At 37.5% G+C, this 19,907-nt stretch overlaps 1 protein-coding gene across 1 annotated transcript in view; it reads left to right on the forward strand.

Annotated features, from left to right (window-relative positions):
* LOC124605614 overlaps positions 1-16,582 on the forward strand; it is a 116,977-nt gene extending 100,395 nt beyond the window's left edge. Inside the window, exons 9-15 of the mRNA XM_047137421.1 lie at positions 2,041-2,163; positions 2,514-2,651; positions 6,845-6,949; positions 8,791-8,943; positions 15,124-15,246; positions 15,331-15,432; positions 16,218-16,582. Coding sequence (XP_046993377.1) covers positions 2,041-2,163; positions 2,514-2,651; positions 6,845-6,949; positions 8,791-8,943; positions 15,124-15,246; positions 15,331-15,432; positions 16,218-16,346 — 873 coding nt within the window. The 3' untranslated portion in view covers positions 16,347-16,582. The remainder of the gene's footprint in view (positions 1-2,040; positions 2,164-2,513; positions 2,652-6,844; positions 6,950-8,790; positions 8,944-15,123; positions 15,247-15,330; positions 15,433-16,217) is intronic.
* Positions 16,583-19,907: the final 3,325 nt, after the last annotated feature.

Below are 19,907 nucleotides of genomic sequence, written 5' to 3' on the forward strand. Positions count from 1 at the left end.
ACCCAGAAATTTTGAATATTCTGCCTTAGCAACAGACTTCTGTTCATAGTCTTTATTTATCTGTGGTGTTATGCCATTTACTGCACAGAATTGTATATATTGTGTTTTCTCAAAATTCAGTATGTCACTTAAGGATTCCAATTGAGACAGCTTCTACCAGAATCCAAATGTAATTTGTTTACTGGTCAAGTGTCATGAGCCAGTCAACAAAGTGGGAAACAGCATCCATGTCAACAGAAATTGTACACATATGAGAGGATGTCAGGGAAAAAGCAAGTCCTGTCATAGAGTGGAGTTCTGAACATTTCCTATCACAGATATGCAAGGATTGTGCTGTTAAAATGCATCTTCAGGAATGCTCTGAAGGCAATAGACCACTTCAGATCTACAGATCTTCCATTGACAGTACCCACAATTATTATCAGTCATATCTGTGGATGATGTTCAGTGAATCCTAGACCATGACAGGTGATGTTCATTATGTATGGTAGTTGGGTGTAGTGGAATTGTTTCTCACAAAATGATACAAGTTTGAGAAATAGTAACCACACTACAGCACAGTTACCATGGTGCAAATACCACCATGAATGAAACAACATCTGTTACACAGTTGTCTCAAAGCTTACAACTGCCTCAGGAGTTGCCAATTCTGAACAAGCCCATTCAGGAACTTCAGAATAGTGGACCTCTATCTGTGGAACTGTGGACAAAGGCTGATTTATTGTGTAGTCGGTAACTCCATGGTTGGACCATGAATGGATGGAGGGATCTTCTCAGGTGAATCCTGCTTAATTTTGTGCAATAATTCTAGTTGCACCTACATCTATAGCTACATACATACTCCAGAAGCCACAATACTGTGCATGGCAGAGAACACCTTGTACCACTAGCAGTCATTTGCTTTTTGTTCCACTCTCAGATCAAGCAACATAAGGACAAATTTCTGTATGCCTCCACAAGACCCCTAATTTCTCTTATTTTGTATTCATGGTTATCTACATTGGTGGCAGTAGAATTGTACTGCCAGCCACAAATGCTGGTTCTCTAAATTATCACAGTAGTGTTTTGCAAAAAGAATATGGTCTCCCCTCCAGGGATTCCCATTTGAGTTAATGAAGCATCTCTGTAAAATGCATGTTGATCAAACTTACTGGCAACAAACTAGCCGCACACCTCTGAATTGCTTCAGTGTCTTCCTTTAATCCAATCTGGCAGGGATCCCATACATTCAAGCAGTACTCAAGAATGGGTCATACCAGTGTTCTATATGTGGTCTCCTTCATAGATGAGCTACATTATTCTAAACTTATCCCAATAAACTGAAGTTGACTATTCACATTCTCTACTACTGACCTAATACATATATTCCATTTCATCTAGAGGAAAATTGGTGGCTGATATAGTAATAGAAACACGATGAAAAGATACCAGGTAGTACTGGTGAGCTCCTGATGTAGGGAGACATTTTATCTAATGGCCTTATGGAGCTTCACATCTTCATTGGCGGACAGAGGATTACTGTTCAAGTCTGGAGTTTCGGATATAATGTACTGCAACTACAACCACAACTTTTCAGTTTTGTAGTTGGCTTATGCTGTTTAAATCCCAGTAACAGTATTGTCACATAGTTTTAAGCTTGATCATTTTATATACTGCTTGTAAGTTTCATATTCTCCAGAAATATGTAAGCCTACAGCATGTATGTGTTTCTGTACGTGTCACTAAAAGTGATTTTTGTTTGGTTTATTTAACACGTAATGCAATATAATTAGTTTTGCAGATGTCATCAGTATTTGAAGTGTAGGTGCTTTACAAAAAATCTTCTGGGACATTTACTTGCCTCAGTGTGTGTGTGTGTGTGTGTGTGTGTGTGTGTGTGTGTGTGTGTGTGTGTAAAACTCAACACGATAAAGCACATTTTATTAGACTGTTTATCACAATAATTTAACAATATAAATGTAGAAAAACCAGCTTAATTGTCTCCCAGACTACCCATAAGACTGATTTCTTGCTTAACTGAAAATGTACCATATTTTTCAGGGAGCAGCTTCAATGCTGTTATCGAATCTTGAGAAGGAAAAGGAAATTCTTCGCATTTTCCTTAGAGTTTCCCAAATGGAAAATGCTGTATTGAGACGCATGAATCTCAACTCTTTCTTAATGGTGAGTAACACATCATTCATTTTTATCTTTATTGAAGGGTAGAAGTCTCTGGTGCAAAACACAATATGAACTTAAAAACTTATAGATTCTTCCAAACTGAAAAATTGAAATTTGTCACAAATGATCAGTACTGAGAAAATACATCAAAAGCCTTTACAAACATCATTTTATTTGTTCTAATTATATGTCTGTGGCATATTAGTAGACTGCCAAGGTGTAAAATCAGCCAGAGAAAATTTTTCAGCTAATGGTAAATGTACCTGGTATTTGACTGTTACTTAGACACAATTTTTGTTCGTATGCCATTGTTTTCTACATGTTAAGGTACTTGTACTATCTCTTACTTTTAGGTACCAGTGCAGCGAGTTACCAAATATCCCCTGCTTTTGGCACGGCTATACAAATTGACTCCTGCACATCATGAGGGAAGAGAACTGCTCAAGCAAGCTCAGCACAAGATTGAGTTGCACCTTGAGCATATCAATTCAGTGAGTATACATACTGTTGTACTTGATATGACAATATCAATGAAAATAAAGAATGTATAAAAACATGTTTTTGTACTGATATAGCATGAGCTGTATCATCAGCCCACAGAAATTATCGAGTGTGCTAGTTAGTAATGATTTCAGAAGTAAGAATAGAGCTTTTGAGAAATCAGAGCAGCTCAGGCATGACCAGACAGACGTTGTAATTACTTGAAACCTTACCTTAACTGGATGGGGCTAATTGTGAGTACATAATGTACTACAATCCTTGGCTTCCCTTGATAGATTTTTAGTTGCTGTACCTCAGTACTCCACTGACTGACAATTACACTAGTCTTGTTTCTCCATCATATTTAGAAGGCAACTACTGCAATGTAAAACTTGAGCTTTTAGTTGTTAACAGGTGATAAAGTAAGCTGAATTCTGGTTGTTTGAACAGCCAGCAGCAAACATTCATTTCTGGAAAAAATGAATGGTTTATGCCAGAAACTCAAGATTAGTATGCCATGAATTACATAAAGTATGTGACATGTGAGAAAGTCAGTAATGGTTCTAAGTAAAGTTAGGAGGATACCATGAAAGTAATTTCATCACAGAATCAGAGCTTTGGCTATGAAACTGAAGCCTTGGAGACATATGAGCACAATGACTCCTAGCAAGAAATATTCAATGACTTTGCAAAAAATGCACGTTAAATGGGGTAAAACTGGGAAAAATAACACTAATGAACTACATACTCGTGGGAATTCCAGCTAGGAATGCTCATGGGAAGAAGCAGAACACCAGTAAAAGTGATTAGAACACACTACATTACTAAACACAGACATACAAATAAACATGTGTGCATGGTACAGCTGTTGACAACAAACTAGCTCATTCAAAGACATGCTCCTTGTGGGAAGCTAAACTTAGGGCCAAAGAGTCTTGTTCTCTAATATTTTATATCATCAATGGTGAGGTCCCTATGGAGCACCCACCCCACCCAGCCTTCCCCCAGGAGCCTGAAGCAGAAGCAGGAGGTCACCGAAGGTTGCAGATGCTGACTTTTTTTTCCAAAGTTCTGCATGACCAAACATCCAATGGCTGGCTGCAGTGCAGTACACAGCTCCCCTTCTTAGGACAGGTGGCATGAGTAAAGGAGAGGGGAGGGGGGGGGTCATCAGGGATGACTTTAGTTGGATTGCTGGTCAGCACTGAGATTATGAAGTTGTAGTGGCAGAGTGCTCAGCTATGCTGAGCCATGGGGCTAGGATGGCAGTATTCTTACTTGCATGCTGTGTTGTTTCACTCTCCAGACTAGTGGTAGCTCTGTGCAGACTGGTAGCTCTGTAGTCATTGCTGGCTGTACCAGAAAGACAAAATCTCCCAGTAAATTGAACATCCTGTAAAATCTCTGCTGAAGAGGCATGGAGGTCTTCTTTGAACACAGAATGCACACCTAAAAGAAGCCAGGGTAAGGAAACTGTCCAGTGGCCCCACAACACATAAGTGCTGGTGTGACTGTTTGAGATCAGCATTCCACCAAACCATTGCTCTGTGGATGGTATACTGTGGTGCAGAAGCAATGGATGCCACAAATATAGTTTGGAGAATAGAGCAGACTCAAAATTGGTGGCCTTGTTTGGTAGTGATGGATGACGGGCAGCCAGAATGTTATATACACAATTGTGCAAATTCCCTCGTTGTTGTTTGCACCGTTGTGTCTGGCAAGGGTGTTGCCGCAGTCCAGCAGGTGATGTGATTGATTGCAGAAAGAACACACTGTAAAGCTTCCAAATTTAGTAAGGGGCTGACTAGGTTGAGCTGTACACACTGCAGTTGGTCTTTGGGTATTTTATATTGCATGTGTTTTGGCTGTACATGTTGACCAGTCTTGCTGCACTGGCAAGCTGTCCAGGTTTTTCGTCCAGAGTTTGCAGTCTCACTTCACATCTGGTCAGACAATTGGTCCGTAACAAGTTAAGTAGTGAGGTGTACACCTGAGTACGACAGTCCATGCAGTATATTGAAAATAGGCTTTGTCATAGTGAGTGAGTGAGACTAATGGGCAGAAGCAGTTCTGTGACAAGTCATACAAGAACTGTATGGAGGAATCAGCAATAGTGAACCACTCAAATCAAACAGTTATAGTGTCTTGTAGGGGATTGCAGATGTGTGAATCCTTCTGTTGGGCCTTGGTGCATTTGTTACACAAGTTGACACAGAAAAACAGGAACATTTCCACAATCCAATAACACTAGAAGTGATGAAGGAAATAAATTGCATTCATAGTAATTGAAACCTTTCAAATTTACCAAACATTGATGGCATTTATCATTTTTTTTTTTTTTTTAATACGTCCCTAATATGGCGTCCTCTTCTAGAAATACATCCGTGAAATCTGCTGTTGAGAATCCTCATTGACCACAGCAACATCTGAGCTGGGATACTGTGAATTGCATCTGTAATTCTCTGTTTTAACTTATCCCAGGTTTTTCATCGAGTCGTGTAGACTTTGCTCTTGAGGTAACCCCACAAGAAAAAATCAAAACGGATAAATATGGCGATTTTGGGGGCCAGGGAATATTACCAGATTGTGAGATCACACGCTTGCCAAACAGTTCTAGCACATATGCCATTGATTTCCGTGCAGTGTGTGATGTCGCTCCATCCTGTTGAAACCAGGCTTCTTGAATGTTTGGAAAATTGTTCAATGCAGGTGTAATGAAAGTTCGTAACATCTCCAAGTAATGATCGGCATTGACAGTTATTGTGGTTCCCTGTTCATCTGTGAAAAAATACAGTCCAATAATCCCATGTGATGAAACACCACACCATACTGTCACTTTACTAGCTTGTAAAGGGCGCTCATGAACGTCATTAGGATTTGTGTTTGGTCAGTAACAGTTGTTCTGTTTATTCCCATAACCTATGAGATGGAAATGTGCCTTATCTGATATCCACAATTTGTTTAGAAATTCACTGTCATTGTTTATTTTTGTTATCATTTGTCTACAGAATCCTAATCGTAACTGGTAATCATTGTCCTTCAGTTGTTGCACCATCTGTAGTTTGTACACTTGAGGACAAATCCAGTCTCTTCAAAGTTATTAATCCAACATTTTATCACGTTTTGAAGGAATGGCATTATGTCATCATAAACTATAAAAACATCGAAACTCTCTCTGAGCCATACCAAACCACCATTGTTTTTATAAAAGATTTTTATGGCTAACACATGCTGTTGTCTGTTCCACAGATCCATGATTAGTGAAATGGCGGACTGTTAACTCACTAACTGTTATGAACCCACAGTGCTGCCACCTGCCCATGGCTGCCACTACTCATTTCAAACATTCCCATTATTCTAATGATATTAATATAATAGAGGGAAACATTCCACGTGGGAAAAATTTATCAAAAAACAAAGATGATGTGACTTACCAAACGAAAGTGCTAGCAGGTCGAAAGACACACAAACAAACACAAACATACACACAAAATTCAAGCTTTCGCAACAAACTGTTGCCTTATCAGGAAAGAGGGAAGGAGAGGGAAAGACAAAAGGATGTGGGTTTTAAGGGAGAGGGTAAGGAGTCATTCCAATCCCGGGAGCGGAAAGACTTACCTTAGGGGGAAAAAAGGACGGGTGTACACTCGCACACACACACAAATCCATCCACACATATACAGACACAAGCAGTAATTGATGGTAGAAGAGCACTTAGGTGTTTAACACGCAATGTAGGCTGATCCCGATGGTAAAAATATTATGCAAGTCACTGTGGAAGTCACCAATTGTCTTAAGTTGTTCATAAAAGTGGTATTCATGGGACAGATCCATAGTTGAAGTGAACACAGTCTGATGAATTCACTTAATATGTTGAAGTAGCTGCTGCTGTTCATTGCGGGTTCATTGCTGTCAGAATTCCAGCTAGGAAGAAATGCCCGCAGAAAGAAACAGAAAAACAGTAAATGCAATTAACACATGCTGTATTACTAAACACAGAAATACAAAGATATGTATGTGCATGACACAGTTTGTAAGATTCTCTGTAGCTCTGTACTTAATTTTCTCTTGTGAAAGCACAGTTAAGTCTTTAAACAAATGATCCCTTGGCTTTTTAAAAACTATTATGAACTAATAATCTTAAGAGGTAAGTTGCCATCAGTAACAACATGATGATGTCTCATCATATTAATTTTCATTTTAGGAAGCAAAGGACATCAGCACCATGAAACTTTGGAGACGTATATCAATAATCAATGGGCGAAGATTAAGCAGTGAAAGTGACATGATTAATATTAAACTCAGAAAGGTAAGCATAGTGAAAACCATGTCACAGTTATAAAACAAAAATGGTAATCTATTAAAGATACATGAAGACTGCTACTATTTCAAATAGAATAAATTAAATGGTTTGAACATACTGGCCCATACGAAAGAGGTACTCATGCAGTGAACAATACAGATCCTGTTATAACTACATGAACCTCCTGACAATCATGTAATACAAGTGCATATGTAGTATACTTAGTAAGTGGGATATTTTTACAATACAATTTCATGTTCAGTTGGATCTATTAGCTTTATGGGATAACGTCCAAGTTGATTTCCAGAGTTTACTATGTAAACTTTAAAATGCACTGTCAGTGTTTATTCTTTGGCTGGACTTTTGTCATTCTTAATAAAAGACAGAGATTGTAATTTTTTACTCACCTTTTCTTCATGCCATGTAAATTATATGTGATGAATGCAGATCTTATGTGGGTACTCTTTTGTTATCAGATGTAATTGGAGAAACATCTGTGGCCCACCAAAATCTAAATTTCATGAATGTTCGAGTCTATGTTAGCAGACAAAAGGCTAGTTTTCAGTGTATCTAATCAATCAAATGGATGATGATCAGCAATGTTGTTATTTTACTTCTGCTGGTATGGAGAATAAGACAACTAAGAATGACAAAAAATAAAAATGTGTTATTTGATGAGTAGTTTTTCAATATCTGTATAAAAAATAATTGTGAAGACATTAGCAACTGAGATATTTTCATGTTAAATAACAGATGTACATGCCATATGCTCTCTGATTGTTTGCCCCAAAATAATGTCTGGATATGCAGACTAGATTTCTGTTGCTTACTGAAGTAACATTCCCATACATCGAAGAAGAGTGGCAAGAAAATATTTGGCTACATTTGTTTAATTTGTGCTTTCATGCCATATAGGTATGCAGTTCAACTGCTGACTGATAGTGTAATCACATAGCAGATTATTGATTACCAGGTTTTGTGTGCAATAACATGTTTCACTAAGAAAGTAAGTTGCCATGCCGTACTGTATCTACTCTGAGTATTTATGTAATCCTTTATTTTTTTCTTACTTGAGAAATATAGTTAATTTACTTCCTCTGTTACTCTCGTTATCAGCCCCTAAACTGTAGGCATCTCTTGTAGACTCTCGATTTTAAAAATTGTCATTGCTTTATAGCTCCTCTTATTTCTTATGTGACTGCATTTGTAAAAATATTAAAAAATACTTTTGTTCAGAGTATTCATTTTGTCGTAAAATTTCACCAAACATGTCTAAAGATGGAATACAGAGAAATGTATGCCCTTGACAAAGATCTGAAATACTCCCTTGCTCCCATCAGGATCATCAGTTCTGAAAAACTTGTCATTTCTCTGCTGTTTTACCCATGTGTTTTCTATTCCTCCTCCACCTTTGTAACTCATAGTAAATTTGCTTGTTGTTTACTTCTTGACACCTATTAGTATGATGTTCATATCATCTTCCAGTAATAACTGCTATAGTTATAGTTTTTGCTTACAGCTTAGAAAATTTTAATTGTTTAGTTTCTCATTCAGACTGTATTAAAAGTTTTCAAACAGTGTTATCACTTACACTAGTATGAAAATGTTACAGTAATTTTTATAGACAGAGTTGTTCCTATCTTCTCTATAGCAGCAGCATGTCAGTGAGAGAAATTTGTGGTTAAATTCTCATCAGTTTCCAAAAGCATGTAAAATACAGTAAAATTGCATGCTCCTAGGTAGTTGAAATGATCAGTGGCACTTTTTAATTATACTTGGATTTTTTCCAATTCATTTTTTGTGCCTCAACTCAGAGTTCTCATAACAAATATTTCTGTCTTTTCTAGATGGCTCTTGAAGTGTTGGAGTGGAACCATGAAGAAGCAACATTTTCCATGGAAGGAAAGCTTTTATACACAAATCCTACAGACAATAATTGGAGAAAAGGCCGAACAATCAAACTGAATCCTATCAATGCTCTTCTAGTTACCAAAGGAAAGGTAATTAGAGGATAGTGTTTTTATCTAAAAAATACTTGTAGTAGTAGTTTACAAAACCACACTACACTAATATAATTTATATGAATGTACAGTTGCATATAATGCATCATTACTTGTGCCAATTTGCTGCCCATGTGTTCTTAGCATCTCACCTCCCATCTTAGGATACACATTATGATAACAGTGTTAAATATCTTGACATCTTCACAGCATACTGAACACCCAACATTTCAAGATTGTGACCAGTTGCCGTCTATTTCCATGCACAATATTTCAACTGGGCACTTGCCAATCATCTCAAACTGAGTCCCATGAAGATGGCTGGCAGGTGCACGGTTAAAATATGTGCTAGAAAGTAGATGATAAACACCACTTCATCTTTTTTAATAGAACGGTCATCACACTATTCCAAGACCCTGTAACTATGGACACATTTTCCTTGATTTTGGTGGCAGATATATTACTGCTAGGGACACACAGGTCATTTTCCCTTTGCTTACCCACTACATTGGTACTACACTACTTGTATATAGGACTGGAGAGTTGAGGGCAGGACTAAATGTAAATGCACTATTGCTGTTGAGATCACAAGCTTATGTATTTGTGTTAACTTGAATTTATCTGTGTTATGGTCTTATTTTTCGGCACGGGATGTCCATGAGAGATGGAAATTGCCCTGCTTTATCGGCACTGTTTTTCCATTTTACTTCAGCAGCAGAATTCACCTGTTTATCTTCAATTCCTAGCCATCTAGAGATGTAGAAGTAACTTCAGATGTTCCCCACAGAACTGTGTTGAAATAATTCTGCTCATGTTGTATATAAATGACCTGGCAGATAATATTACCAGTAACATTAGCCTTTTTGCTGATGATGGTGTTATCTATAATGAAGTACTACCGAAGAAAAGCTGTACTAGTATCCAGCTGAATTTTTTTAAGATTCTGAGTGGTGCAAAGATCGGCAACTGCTTTATATGTTCAGAAATTTAGAAATTGTGGGTTTCACAAAACACAGAGCACAAGTATCTTGTGAATACAATATGTATGAGTCACAACTGCCAGTCATGTCATATTCATATAAATACTGAATGTAATAGTTTGTGGGGAAACAAAATGTTCTCATGGTATACAAAAACTTTGTTAACATAGGGCTTCATGATTCACAAATGCAGATGTGTTAGTGAGCCTTTGGAGTTTCATGCATTATGTAGCACTGACTTCTAAATGATCACATCACTCAGATAAGCACCACCTTTATCAGAGCACTCAAATGTAGATGAGCTATGAAGCTGCTACACAAAATGTTCTCCAGTACAGCAACAGGAATACCATCAACTTTTCTACAGGTGTTGACCTCCATTGCTTGGAGGTTTTCAGGGTGGCTTTCACACACTCTGGACTTAAGATAAACAAAGAGGAATAAATCAGGAGCCATCAGACTGTGGGAGCCACATCAACAAAACAGGAGCCATCAGACCGTGGAAGCCACATCAACAAAACAGGAGATGAGACATCTAGGAAACTGTTCAAGCAATTTGTCCATTGACAGATGGGCAGTGTGTGCTGTTGCACCATGCTGTTGATGCCACGTGATTCTGCAGGGATGCTGCTGTTGTGCAGGGGTGACAAAATTCTGAATGATAGACACATGTCACTCAGAAGTCACAGTAATTTTGGGCTGTGTAACACCTTTTTGTGGACTTGCTGTACATTCTCAGTGTCCCAAAAATGGCAGTCTGCTTCTCAACTGCTCCTGACAATACAAAGTGGGACTCATCAGTCATCATCAAGCTCTCAACAATTCCTAGATTATCAGCTCATATTTCCAAAAATGTGTCACAAAACCAAATCTTGTAAGTGGGTTTTAAGTGTTGCACTACCTGTGGCTTGTAAGACCATGCTTGCAAATTTAGGTGTAAAGTGTACCATACATTGCCATAGCTGCCACATCTGTAATCTGTGGTGGAGTGTTCATTGAGGACTTGTTTGAACTGGTGCCTATTCATGGTCGAGGTACTCCCATATCCTCACATTTCAGGGCTGTCCAGGAGAGTTGCTACAATGCACTGACCCATACATGCATCACATAGCTCACCAATGACGTTTGGTATGGCCATCCGGAATGACTTGCGATGGTTTAATCTGCAGAAACATCATTACTATTGACTTCGTTTCAATGTAAAACTCAAACACATGGACAGAGTCTTGCACACGCAAAGTGTCCATTATAACTGAATTTTCCACTCCCTTGCTTATAATGGTTCAAATGGCTCTGAGCACTATGGGACTTAACATCTATGGTCATCAGTCCCCTAGAACTTAGAACTACTTAAACCTAACTAACCTAAGGACATCACACAACACCCAGCCATCACGAGGCAGAGAAAATCTCTGACCCCGCCGGGAATCGAACCCGGGAACCCGGGCGTGGGAAGCGAGAACGCTACCGCACGACCACGAGATGTGGGCCCTTGCTTATAACTGAATTTCCCACTCCCTATTGAAATAAATAATATATCCATGTTCCTCAGTCCAGTAAGCCCAACAGAGCTCCTAAATACCATTAATTCACTGAAGAGTAAGTATTCAACTGGTATTGATGATATTCCAGATTATATTATGAAATAACAGCAAGACAAATACTTTCACCTTTATTGGACATATGCAATTCATCCTTATCATGTGGTGTCTTCCCTCAGCAACTGAAAATGGCAAAAGTAATACCCCTATATAAAAAAGGTGATCATCAATGTATGGTTAACTATAGGCCTGTGTCCCTATTGTCAGGGTTTTTGAAAATTATTGAAAAAGTGTTCCTTTCAAAACTAATTACATTCTTCGACAAGAATAATATTATTTCTGGATGTCAACATGGCTTCAGACCACAGAGATCAATTGAAACTGCCACTTTCAATCTGATAAACCATGTCTTAAATGCAGTGGACAATCACAGAAATATCTCAGGTTTATTCTTGGACCTAACAAAAGCTTTTGATGTGATTGATCATTCTATACTCCTGAGGAAGCTCGAATGGTATGGTGTAAGAGGTGTGCCAAATCAGTGGATTAAATCATATTTGGAATATCGCTCTCAGGTAACTGAAATTAAGTACATGGAAGGAAATGAACTCCAGGTACACCTTTCAGAACCATGTGGACTAAGTCATGGTGTTCCACAGGGCTCCATTTTAGGTCCCTTCCCTTTTTTTTTTTTTTTTTTTTAGTCTGCGTTAATGATTTTCCATCACACGTTGGGGATTCTGAACCAGTACTGTTTGCAGATGACACCAGTCTATTGATTGAAGGGAAAAATGAAGAAAATCTTACTGCATCTGCAAAAGATATTACAAAAGGAGTGTCTGAATGGTTTTCCAGAAACAGGCTAATAGTTAATCCCCAAAAAACGGTACTCATGAATTTCCACACTGATCAAAATAAAAATCCGGCACAACCTGTAATATGTCTAGATAGCCAAAACATTAGTGCTATAAATGGAACTAAATTTCTTGGGATTCATATCCAGGAAAATCTTAAATGGAACACTCATATCACAGCCCTAAATTCAAAACTAGCAAAAATGAGCTATGTGGTAAGAATTCTCTGCAACAGTACTAGTGCAGAAACAGTTAGGGCTGTATACTTTGCTCGTGTACATTCAATACTGAAGTATGGTATCATTTTCTGGGGAAATGTACATCAGGCCATAACAGTTTTCAGGAAACAAAAGGCAATTATAAGAATAATGAAACAAGTGAGCAGCAGAAAATCATGCAAACCTTTCTTTAAAGATCTAAAGATCCTACCCCTTCCCTGCATTTATATACTGGAAATAGTCACGCATGTCAAAAAAGGCATACTGAGAAAAGAAAACCTTTTTCCTCAAAACAAAACTGTCCATGATTACAGTACCAGGTCAGACAATGAGATGCATGTTAATCATTGTAACACCACATTATGCCAAAAAGGTGTATATCATGCAGGAACAAAACTTTACAACAGATTACCAAGACATACAAAATCTCTTACTGAACTACAAAGCTTTAAAAAGTCTGTGACATCCTACCTTCTGAAAAACTGCTACTATTCAATCTCACAGTATCTTATGCAAGAAAAAAATGTAATTTGTATCTTTAATTGTAGAAATAAGTTATAAATATACAGTATTTCAAAAATTTGTAATTATTAATTGTATAGATCCAATTTGTCATAAAAATTTATAAAATGTATGTTTGACATTTGAAAATCCAATAGCTAAAAAGGTTTTTCTGTCCAATATCCTGTGTACAATATATGTACTTAAAAAGAGATTTATCTGGACAAATAAATAAATCCTGCTAGCATGTCACTGGCTGCCGTTGCATGCATCCACAGTCACAACGGCCAACTAAAAAGGGACATTCTTTCTGACTCACCCTGTATGATTATGAAAGTAGACTTTTCTTTTGAATCAGGTACAATAATAAAATTTTGATTTATGTTGAGTTTGCAATGTTAGTCTTTTAAGATAAAGTGTGTGAGATTTAATGCACACATCAAAAAAAATTTTGCATCACCTTGGTTCCAAGAGTTCCGGAACCTGTACAGAAAATTGGAAAAGAGATTAACATAAACATCATTTCTGCCCTTTTTTTGCTCATGAAAACCACACATTGCATGTTGTACCACCACACAATGAGACCTTTAGAGGTGGTGGTCCAGATTGCTGTACACACCGTTACCTCTAATACCCAGCAGCACATCCTCTTGCATTGAGGCATGCCTGTATTTGTCATAGCATGCTATCCACAAGTTCATCAAGGAACTGTTGGTCCAGATTGTCCCACTCATCAATGGCGATTCGGCGTGGATCCCTCAGAGTGGTTGGTGGCTCATGTTGCCCATAAACAGCCCTTTTCAATCTATCCCACGCATTTTTTATTGGGTTCATGTCTGGTCTGGAGAACATGCTGACCACTCTAGTCAAGCAACGTCATTATCCTGAAGGAAGTCATTCACAATATGTGCACGATGGGGGCGCAAATTGTCATCCATGAAGACAAATGCCTCGCAACATTCTGCCAATATGGTTGCACTATTGGTCGGAGGATGGCATTCACATATTGTACAGCCATTACGCTGTCTTCTGGGACCATCAGCGGCATACGTTGGCCCCACGTAATGCCACCCCAAAACATCAGGGAATCGGGTTTCCTCCAAACACGTCTCCAACAATTGTCTGGTTGAAGGCAAATGCAACACTCAGCTGAGTGAGGCACGTCATCGACAGTTCCTGTCTCTCTGTATCCCCTTCATGTCTAAACGACATCACTTTGGTTCACTCTGAGATGCCTGGACACTTCCCTTGGAATGACAGGAACTGATCGACTCCCAGACCCTCTCCGTCTAATAGGCGCTGCTCATGAGTGGTTGTTTACATCTTTGGGCGGTTTAGTGACATCTCTGAACAGTCAAAGGGACTATGTCTGTGACACAATATCCACAGTCAACATCTATCTTCAGGAGTTCTGGGAACCGGGGTGATGCAAAACCTTTTTTTATGCGTGTATTAAACACATTGAATTATGTGTGGCTGCCTGTAGTCACAGCTGGTGCCTCTGCTGCATCGCCACTGGCCTGATGACTTCAATATACACCGTTTCCCGCAATTAAAAAAAAATTCCACAGTTATACTGAAATATTAAACCTCCCACTTTACTGAACAATGACTGTGTACAGTATATAATTTGTTTGATGCAACTGCTTAATGCCATGACAAGTTATTTTTGTCAGAGGTGTCCAGCCTTTTAGCTTACCTGTACCACATTCAAAGACGAGTATTTCTGGGCTGCACATAAAATACTACCTTGATACTACAATAACCACTGGGGGGAAGAATGGGATGGACCAGTGAGAGAATAGCATTGTGCAGTTCATATTGTAAATATTCAATTTAGCATAACTTACTATGATAGAACCATTTTTTTAAATTTCTTTTACTGATCGTGTTATATGGAGACTCACTTCTTGGACATCCTTCATTTATATTATTTGTATCATCCTAATAAGAACAGTATTTTGTAAACGAAAGATACTGTTCCATACTGCCTTTCCTGAATCTTAACATGAATTATTGTAAAATTGCTTTCCTTGTCAAAGGTAACATCTGAATCTTAACCATTTTATATGCATTTGTGTTGCAGCTATCTGAAGAATATCAAATTGAGCCTCCTGATGATTTATTGATGTTTCCCCGCAAGACTGGGGTTCGTGAAGCCACCTTGTTACTTGTCAGAGAGAAGAGTGGCAGATATTCGTTATTAAGGGTGAGTCAACTGTTTCACAGAAAAATTAATAAAAATTTTATATCTTCTAGTTCAAGCTCTAAAACAGTCTTTCTCTTTTGGCAGGATCCCCTGTTCCTTGACAAGTGCATAGTATGTTGTGAGACTGATTGGGAAGACTACTTTGAAGTGCAAGAATTGGCATCTAAGGAAACCTATATTTTCAAGGCAAGTAACTTCGTCCATTACCATGTATTTCATTTGACAAAATTTCATATTGAATGTGACTGTATAAAAAATGGTTCCACAGAAAAATGTTTCATCGGGCATTTCACTGTAAGAAGTAAGGATCACTTACAGCTAAATAGCTTAAAGGAAGTTTTTTTCCTCTGTAGCCCGTTCTTTTATTTTTAAAATAAGCTTATTACTAAATAATGAAATGAAGTGTAACTTCTGGCCCTTTTATTTCACAATAAAAATTGTTATCTTTATATCATGTTACATTCCACACACCAGTTCATGAAAAAAAGTAACATGTGAAGGCATTTCTAATACAAGTTACACACAACTGTAGTAGGTACAAGCATGCCTGTAACTATCACAGATGTGAAATCCATATGTTAAATTGAAAGAGTGGATCCTTCCAGCAACTGTGTACCAGTACACATAACACATTAGAATCCATTAGCATGGCATGAATAACAATTTAAAATACGTTGTGCTCTATGGAACAGAGACATATGGACTTCACATCTGTGATAGTTGTGCCCATAGCTACGATGGCTGTGTGAAATTCTTACCAGAGACGTCATGTTTTTTTCTCTTAGTGATGTGTGGAATGTAACAGTACACCAGCGTTAATTGTGATGTAGTTTGATAGATTAGCTAATAGCTAAATAATTAAGTAAAACAACAGCCTCCTCAGGAAAATGACATACTTTAGAAATTTGTAATGTCTGTAGACCAACTGATAAAAATTTATTGATAAATAATTTATTTTTCTTACTCCCCAGGGTGAGGATGGGGAAAGAACAAAGACATGGTACAGGACACTACAATGCCATGCCCAAGGGCTTGGCTCCTGGAGACGAAGGAGAAATGCCCTGGCTAACATCATAAATGGAATGGTTGCACGGGACTAGGTGCAACAACAGTCAACACTGTCTGCTGTGATATTTGGCACCGGTTTTCAGAAATGAAATGCCGTTATGGGATTTTTTTTCTGTGCTGTTAATGCATATGTATTCCTTCCTATCTTATAAATAGACAAATAACTTGTTGTAAGCTACTTTCCACTTTTCTGAAAAATGATGTACAAAGCATGTAAGTTACATATGTATAGATGAGTACAATGAAAATAAATTTATAATATTCAAAATATCTTTCACTTTTACGCTTTATCTACATAGTTTAGTTTGAAGCCTTTTTTTTAATTTGCAGAGAGAACTGTCCAGTTCTCTAGACTAAATGTTAGATATCTACAAACAAAAAATTCCCCCCATTCTTTGCCCAAAGAAACTATTTTAAAAGAAAAGCTGCCCCCAAATTGATATGTGCCATTTAAAGCATTCCAATAGTCAACAAAAATATTTGTGAAAATAGACAGTAATATGATCCCAGCTAACAATAAAGGTATGTAAATTGACATGATTTCAAACTGTAAGTATGTCTAATGAGATACTTAGCATTTCACACATTGATACACAGCAAACAATCCAAACAAGTAAAAAATATAACTGCTAAAATTAAATCTGGGTGTAAAAGGTAATAAATCAGGGGTAATCAAAGCACAAAATAGGATAGTATGTGGTAATAGTAATGCTCAGTAGTAAAGAAAACATAAAGGAGTTACTGACTGACTCAACTAAAGTATGTAATCCTACAGTGACTCCACTGCATTTTACATAACCAAAATTTTAAAAAGATAAAAATCCACTCACAAATTGGTAGAAGCAGAATTCTACATAAAAAACATGTACAAACTCTGGAAAGAAGAGATGAAAGGCCACAACAGAAATCAAACTTTTTATAAGATTTCACAAAGTCATCCATAACAAAGCATTAGAGGATGATCTACAAATTAATCAAAAACTTCAATTAAAGCTATAAATCCAAGTAGGTGAAAAAGATTAACAATGTATTAATAAAATGGCAGTATCAATAGTAAGTCATGAAGAAAAATATCGAACTATGCTAAGAGGACAGAGCACCATTCAAACTGACAGTCAAGTACTGGGCGGTAGATGGGTGTGCAAATCTAACGGAGAAGCTCCTTTAACTGCTGAAATTCCACTATTCTTCGAAACTATGAATTATTATCAGAACACAAATGTTGTTGGTATGGCTATAGCATAAGTACACATAACCATATGACTTTTTTGGGGGAGGGGGGGGGGAGGGGTTTATGGAGGGGGGGCTGACACAGATGGGAGGGGGAGGAAGAAAGATAGACGGGGGAGGGGGGGATGAAGAGAGGATGATAGAGATGGAAGGGAGAGAAGTGGGGGAGGGGGATAGTTCTCCATAGCTTTGAAGCATAATGAAAGTTAAATAGTTTATAGGCATCTTCACTCTTTTTCTGTTTGCCCACCATTAAGACTGACAGCATAGCATTTTAGGTCTAAACGAAGTTTGATGTTTTGAAAGATATGATTTTTGGTTTGTTGTGTGTACAATTACACAATATGAAAAAGAGGACTGATAAAAAAGCTAAATTTGACCAGAAAGCAATATTTATTGATGTCTTAAACTTGTAATGGATAGCCATATGTGTCAAGAACAAACAATATGTAAACCAGAGATACAAAGGATCTCATTTTAAATTAAGGTCAAAACAGATGCTTAAGAGCATATTAAAAATACAATTAACTGGGAATAAAAGTAGATGAGCTAACAAAACTAGCATTAATGAAATACGAAACACATTTTGCATGTCATACAAATCATTTGCAGGAGAGACAAGTCCTTAGTGTGCTGGAAGAAAGAATAAATCATAAAACACTGGGAAAAGAAGTAAAAAAAGAAGATTTAGGTGACTGGCTTTAAAATAAATTTGCGTAGATCGAGAACACAGTAACAATGTACCCAAAAGTAAGAACAAGGTTGAATAAAATGGATAAAAATGCAAGAAAATACTGTGTCTTCGATAAATATTGAATAGTAATAATATGCAGGCAAGGAGGAAATTACAGAACATTGGAAAATGTATACAGATTGTGAATGAGCAATAATGAGAAGAATAAAAAATTGGAAAATAAAAAGATTTTGAAGACGATGGTCACAAATAAATACAGATATCTGCAGCAAAATTGGAAAGCAATGTATTACTCCAGGAATGAAAATGTATACAGATTGTAAATGAGCAATAATGAGAAGAATAAAAAATTGGAAAATAGAAAGATTTTGAAGACGATGGTCACAAATAAATACAGATATCTGCAGTAAAATTGGAAAGCAATGTATTACTCCAGGAATGAATGACAATGCCACACTAAAAATGTTGAAGGAAATTTGTGAAAAAAGTTGCAAATAGTCTATAATAACGAAATAATCTCATACTCGGGGAATGTAGATCCAGGAATTCCACACCGCCGCTCATAGTGAGGTCCCAGTGGAATTGTTTTGCCATTGCCTTCCTCCGACCTGTTATGAAGTGTCAAGAGTGTATGTGTCATGTGGATGACTGTGACGAGTGATTGTACAGTATGTTGTTGGGTTTGTGTTATTATGGATGAAAGAAAGGGAGAGAGTGAAATGCAGTGCCACACGGATCATCACTGACACTGTCAAATGCCCTCACTTTTAAGAGACACTGTGGAGAGGATTGGAGTTTTAACCCAGGACATTGGCACACAGACTGGTGATCTGAAACTTCATGCCACCATATTTCCTCTCCTTGCTGGCCAAATACCAGCAATGAAAATTTCATATGCCACCAAGATTCAAACAGGTTTAGCTCAGAGTCGAGCACCACCTCACAGGTGTGTGTTAGCAATTTTAGCTATGGCAGTAGGTTAAAGTTTATGCAACATAAGAAATATAGCTGATGCTACACAACTGAGAATTGCTGATGTGTGTTTTTCAGTAAAATTCTTCAAATTAATCAAAAAGTACTGGTACATATACTAATATTGGAGAACTTGTAGCTTCATTGCTCAAGAGGATTATACTATCTTTGAGTAGCATACAAACATGTGGAATACAGTTGTAAATAAACCAGCCTTAAATGAGGCAAACAAGTTACACATTTGACAAACACAGGCCAACTATTCTGCCACATAAAGTACTTTTCCACTGAGAATTCAGTGCTAAGAATGTGTATGTCTACTTGGAGAGGACCTATCTCCTGGCGAGTATCTCAACAGCCTTGCCTGCACTAACACTTACCAGTTCTAATGGTCTGAAATTAATTATACACCATGCATTTAATGGTTACTTTATTCTCTGTACTGTCAGTCAGGAAGGTGGCCCAAGAACAGAAATGGCAAGACAACAGACTTCTATCTCATGGCTTTACTTAGTTTCTTCTTAACAAAAAACATGGTGTAGAAAGATCCAAGGAAGGAAAAAAGTTTTCTATATCTTCTACACAAGTATTTCTAACTTCATATGGCTTCTTGCTCTTGAGAGACTCACTGCTTATTGTACAAATGCAGATACATATGTACTTCCACTGACACCAACAGTATGTCAGTGTTCTATTG

Source organism: Schistocerca americana, chromosome 3, assembly GCF_021461395.2.
Source record: "Schistocerca americana isolate TAMUIC-IGC-003095 chromosome 3, iqSchAmer2.1, whole genome shotgun sequence".
NCBI lineage: Eukaryota > Metazoa > Arthropoda > Insecta > Orthoptera > Acrididae > Schistocerca > Schistocerca americana.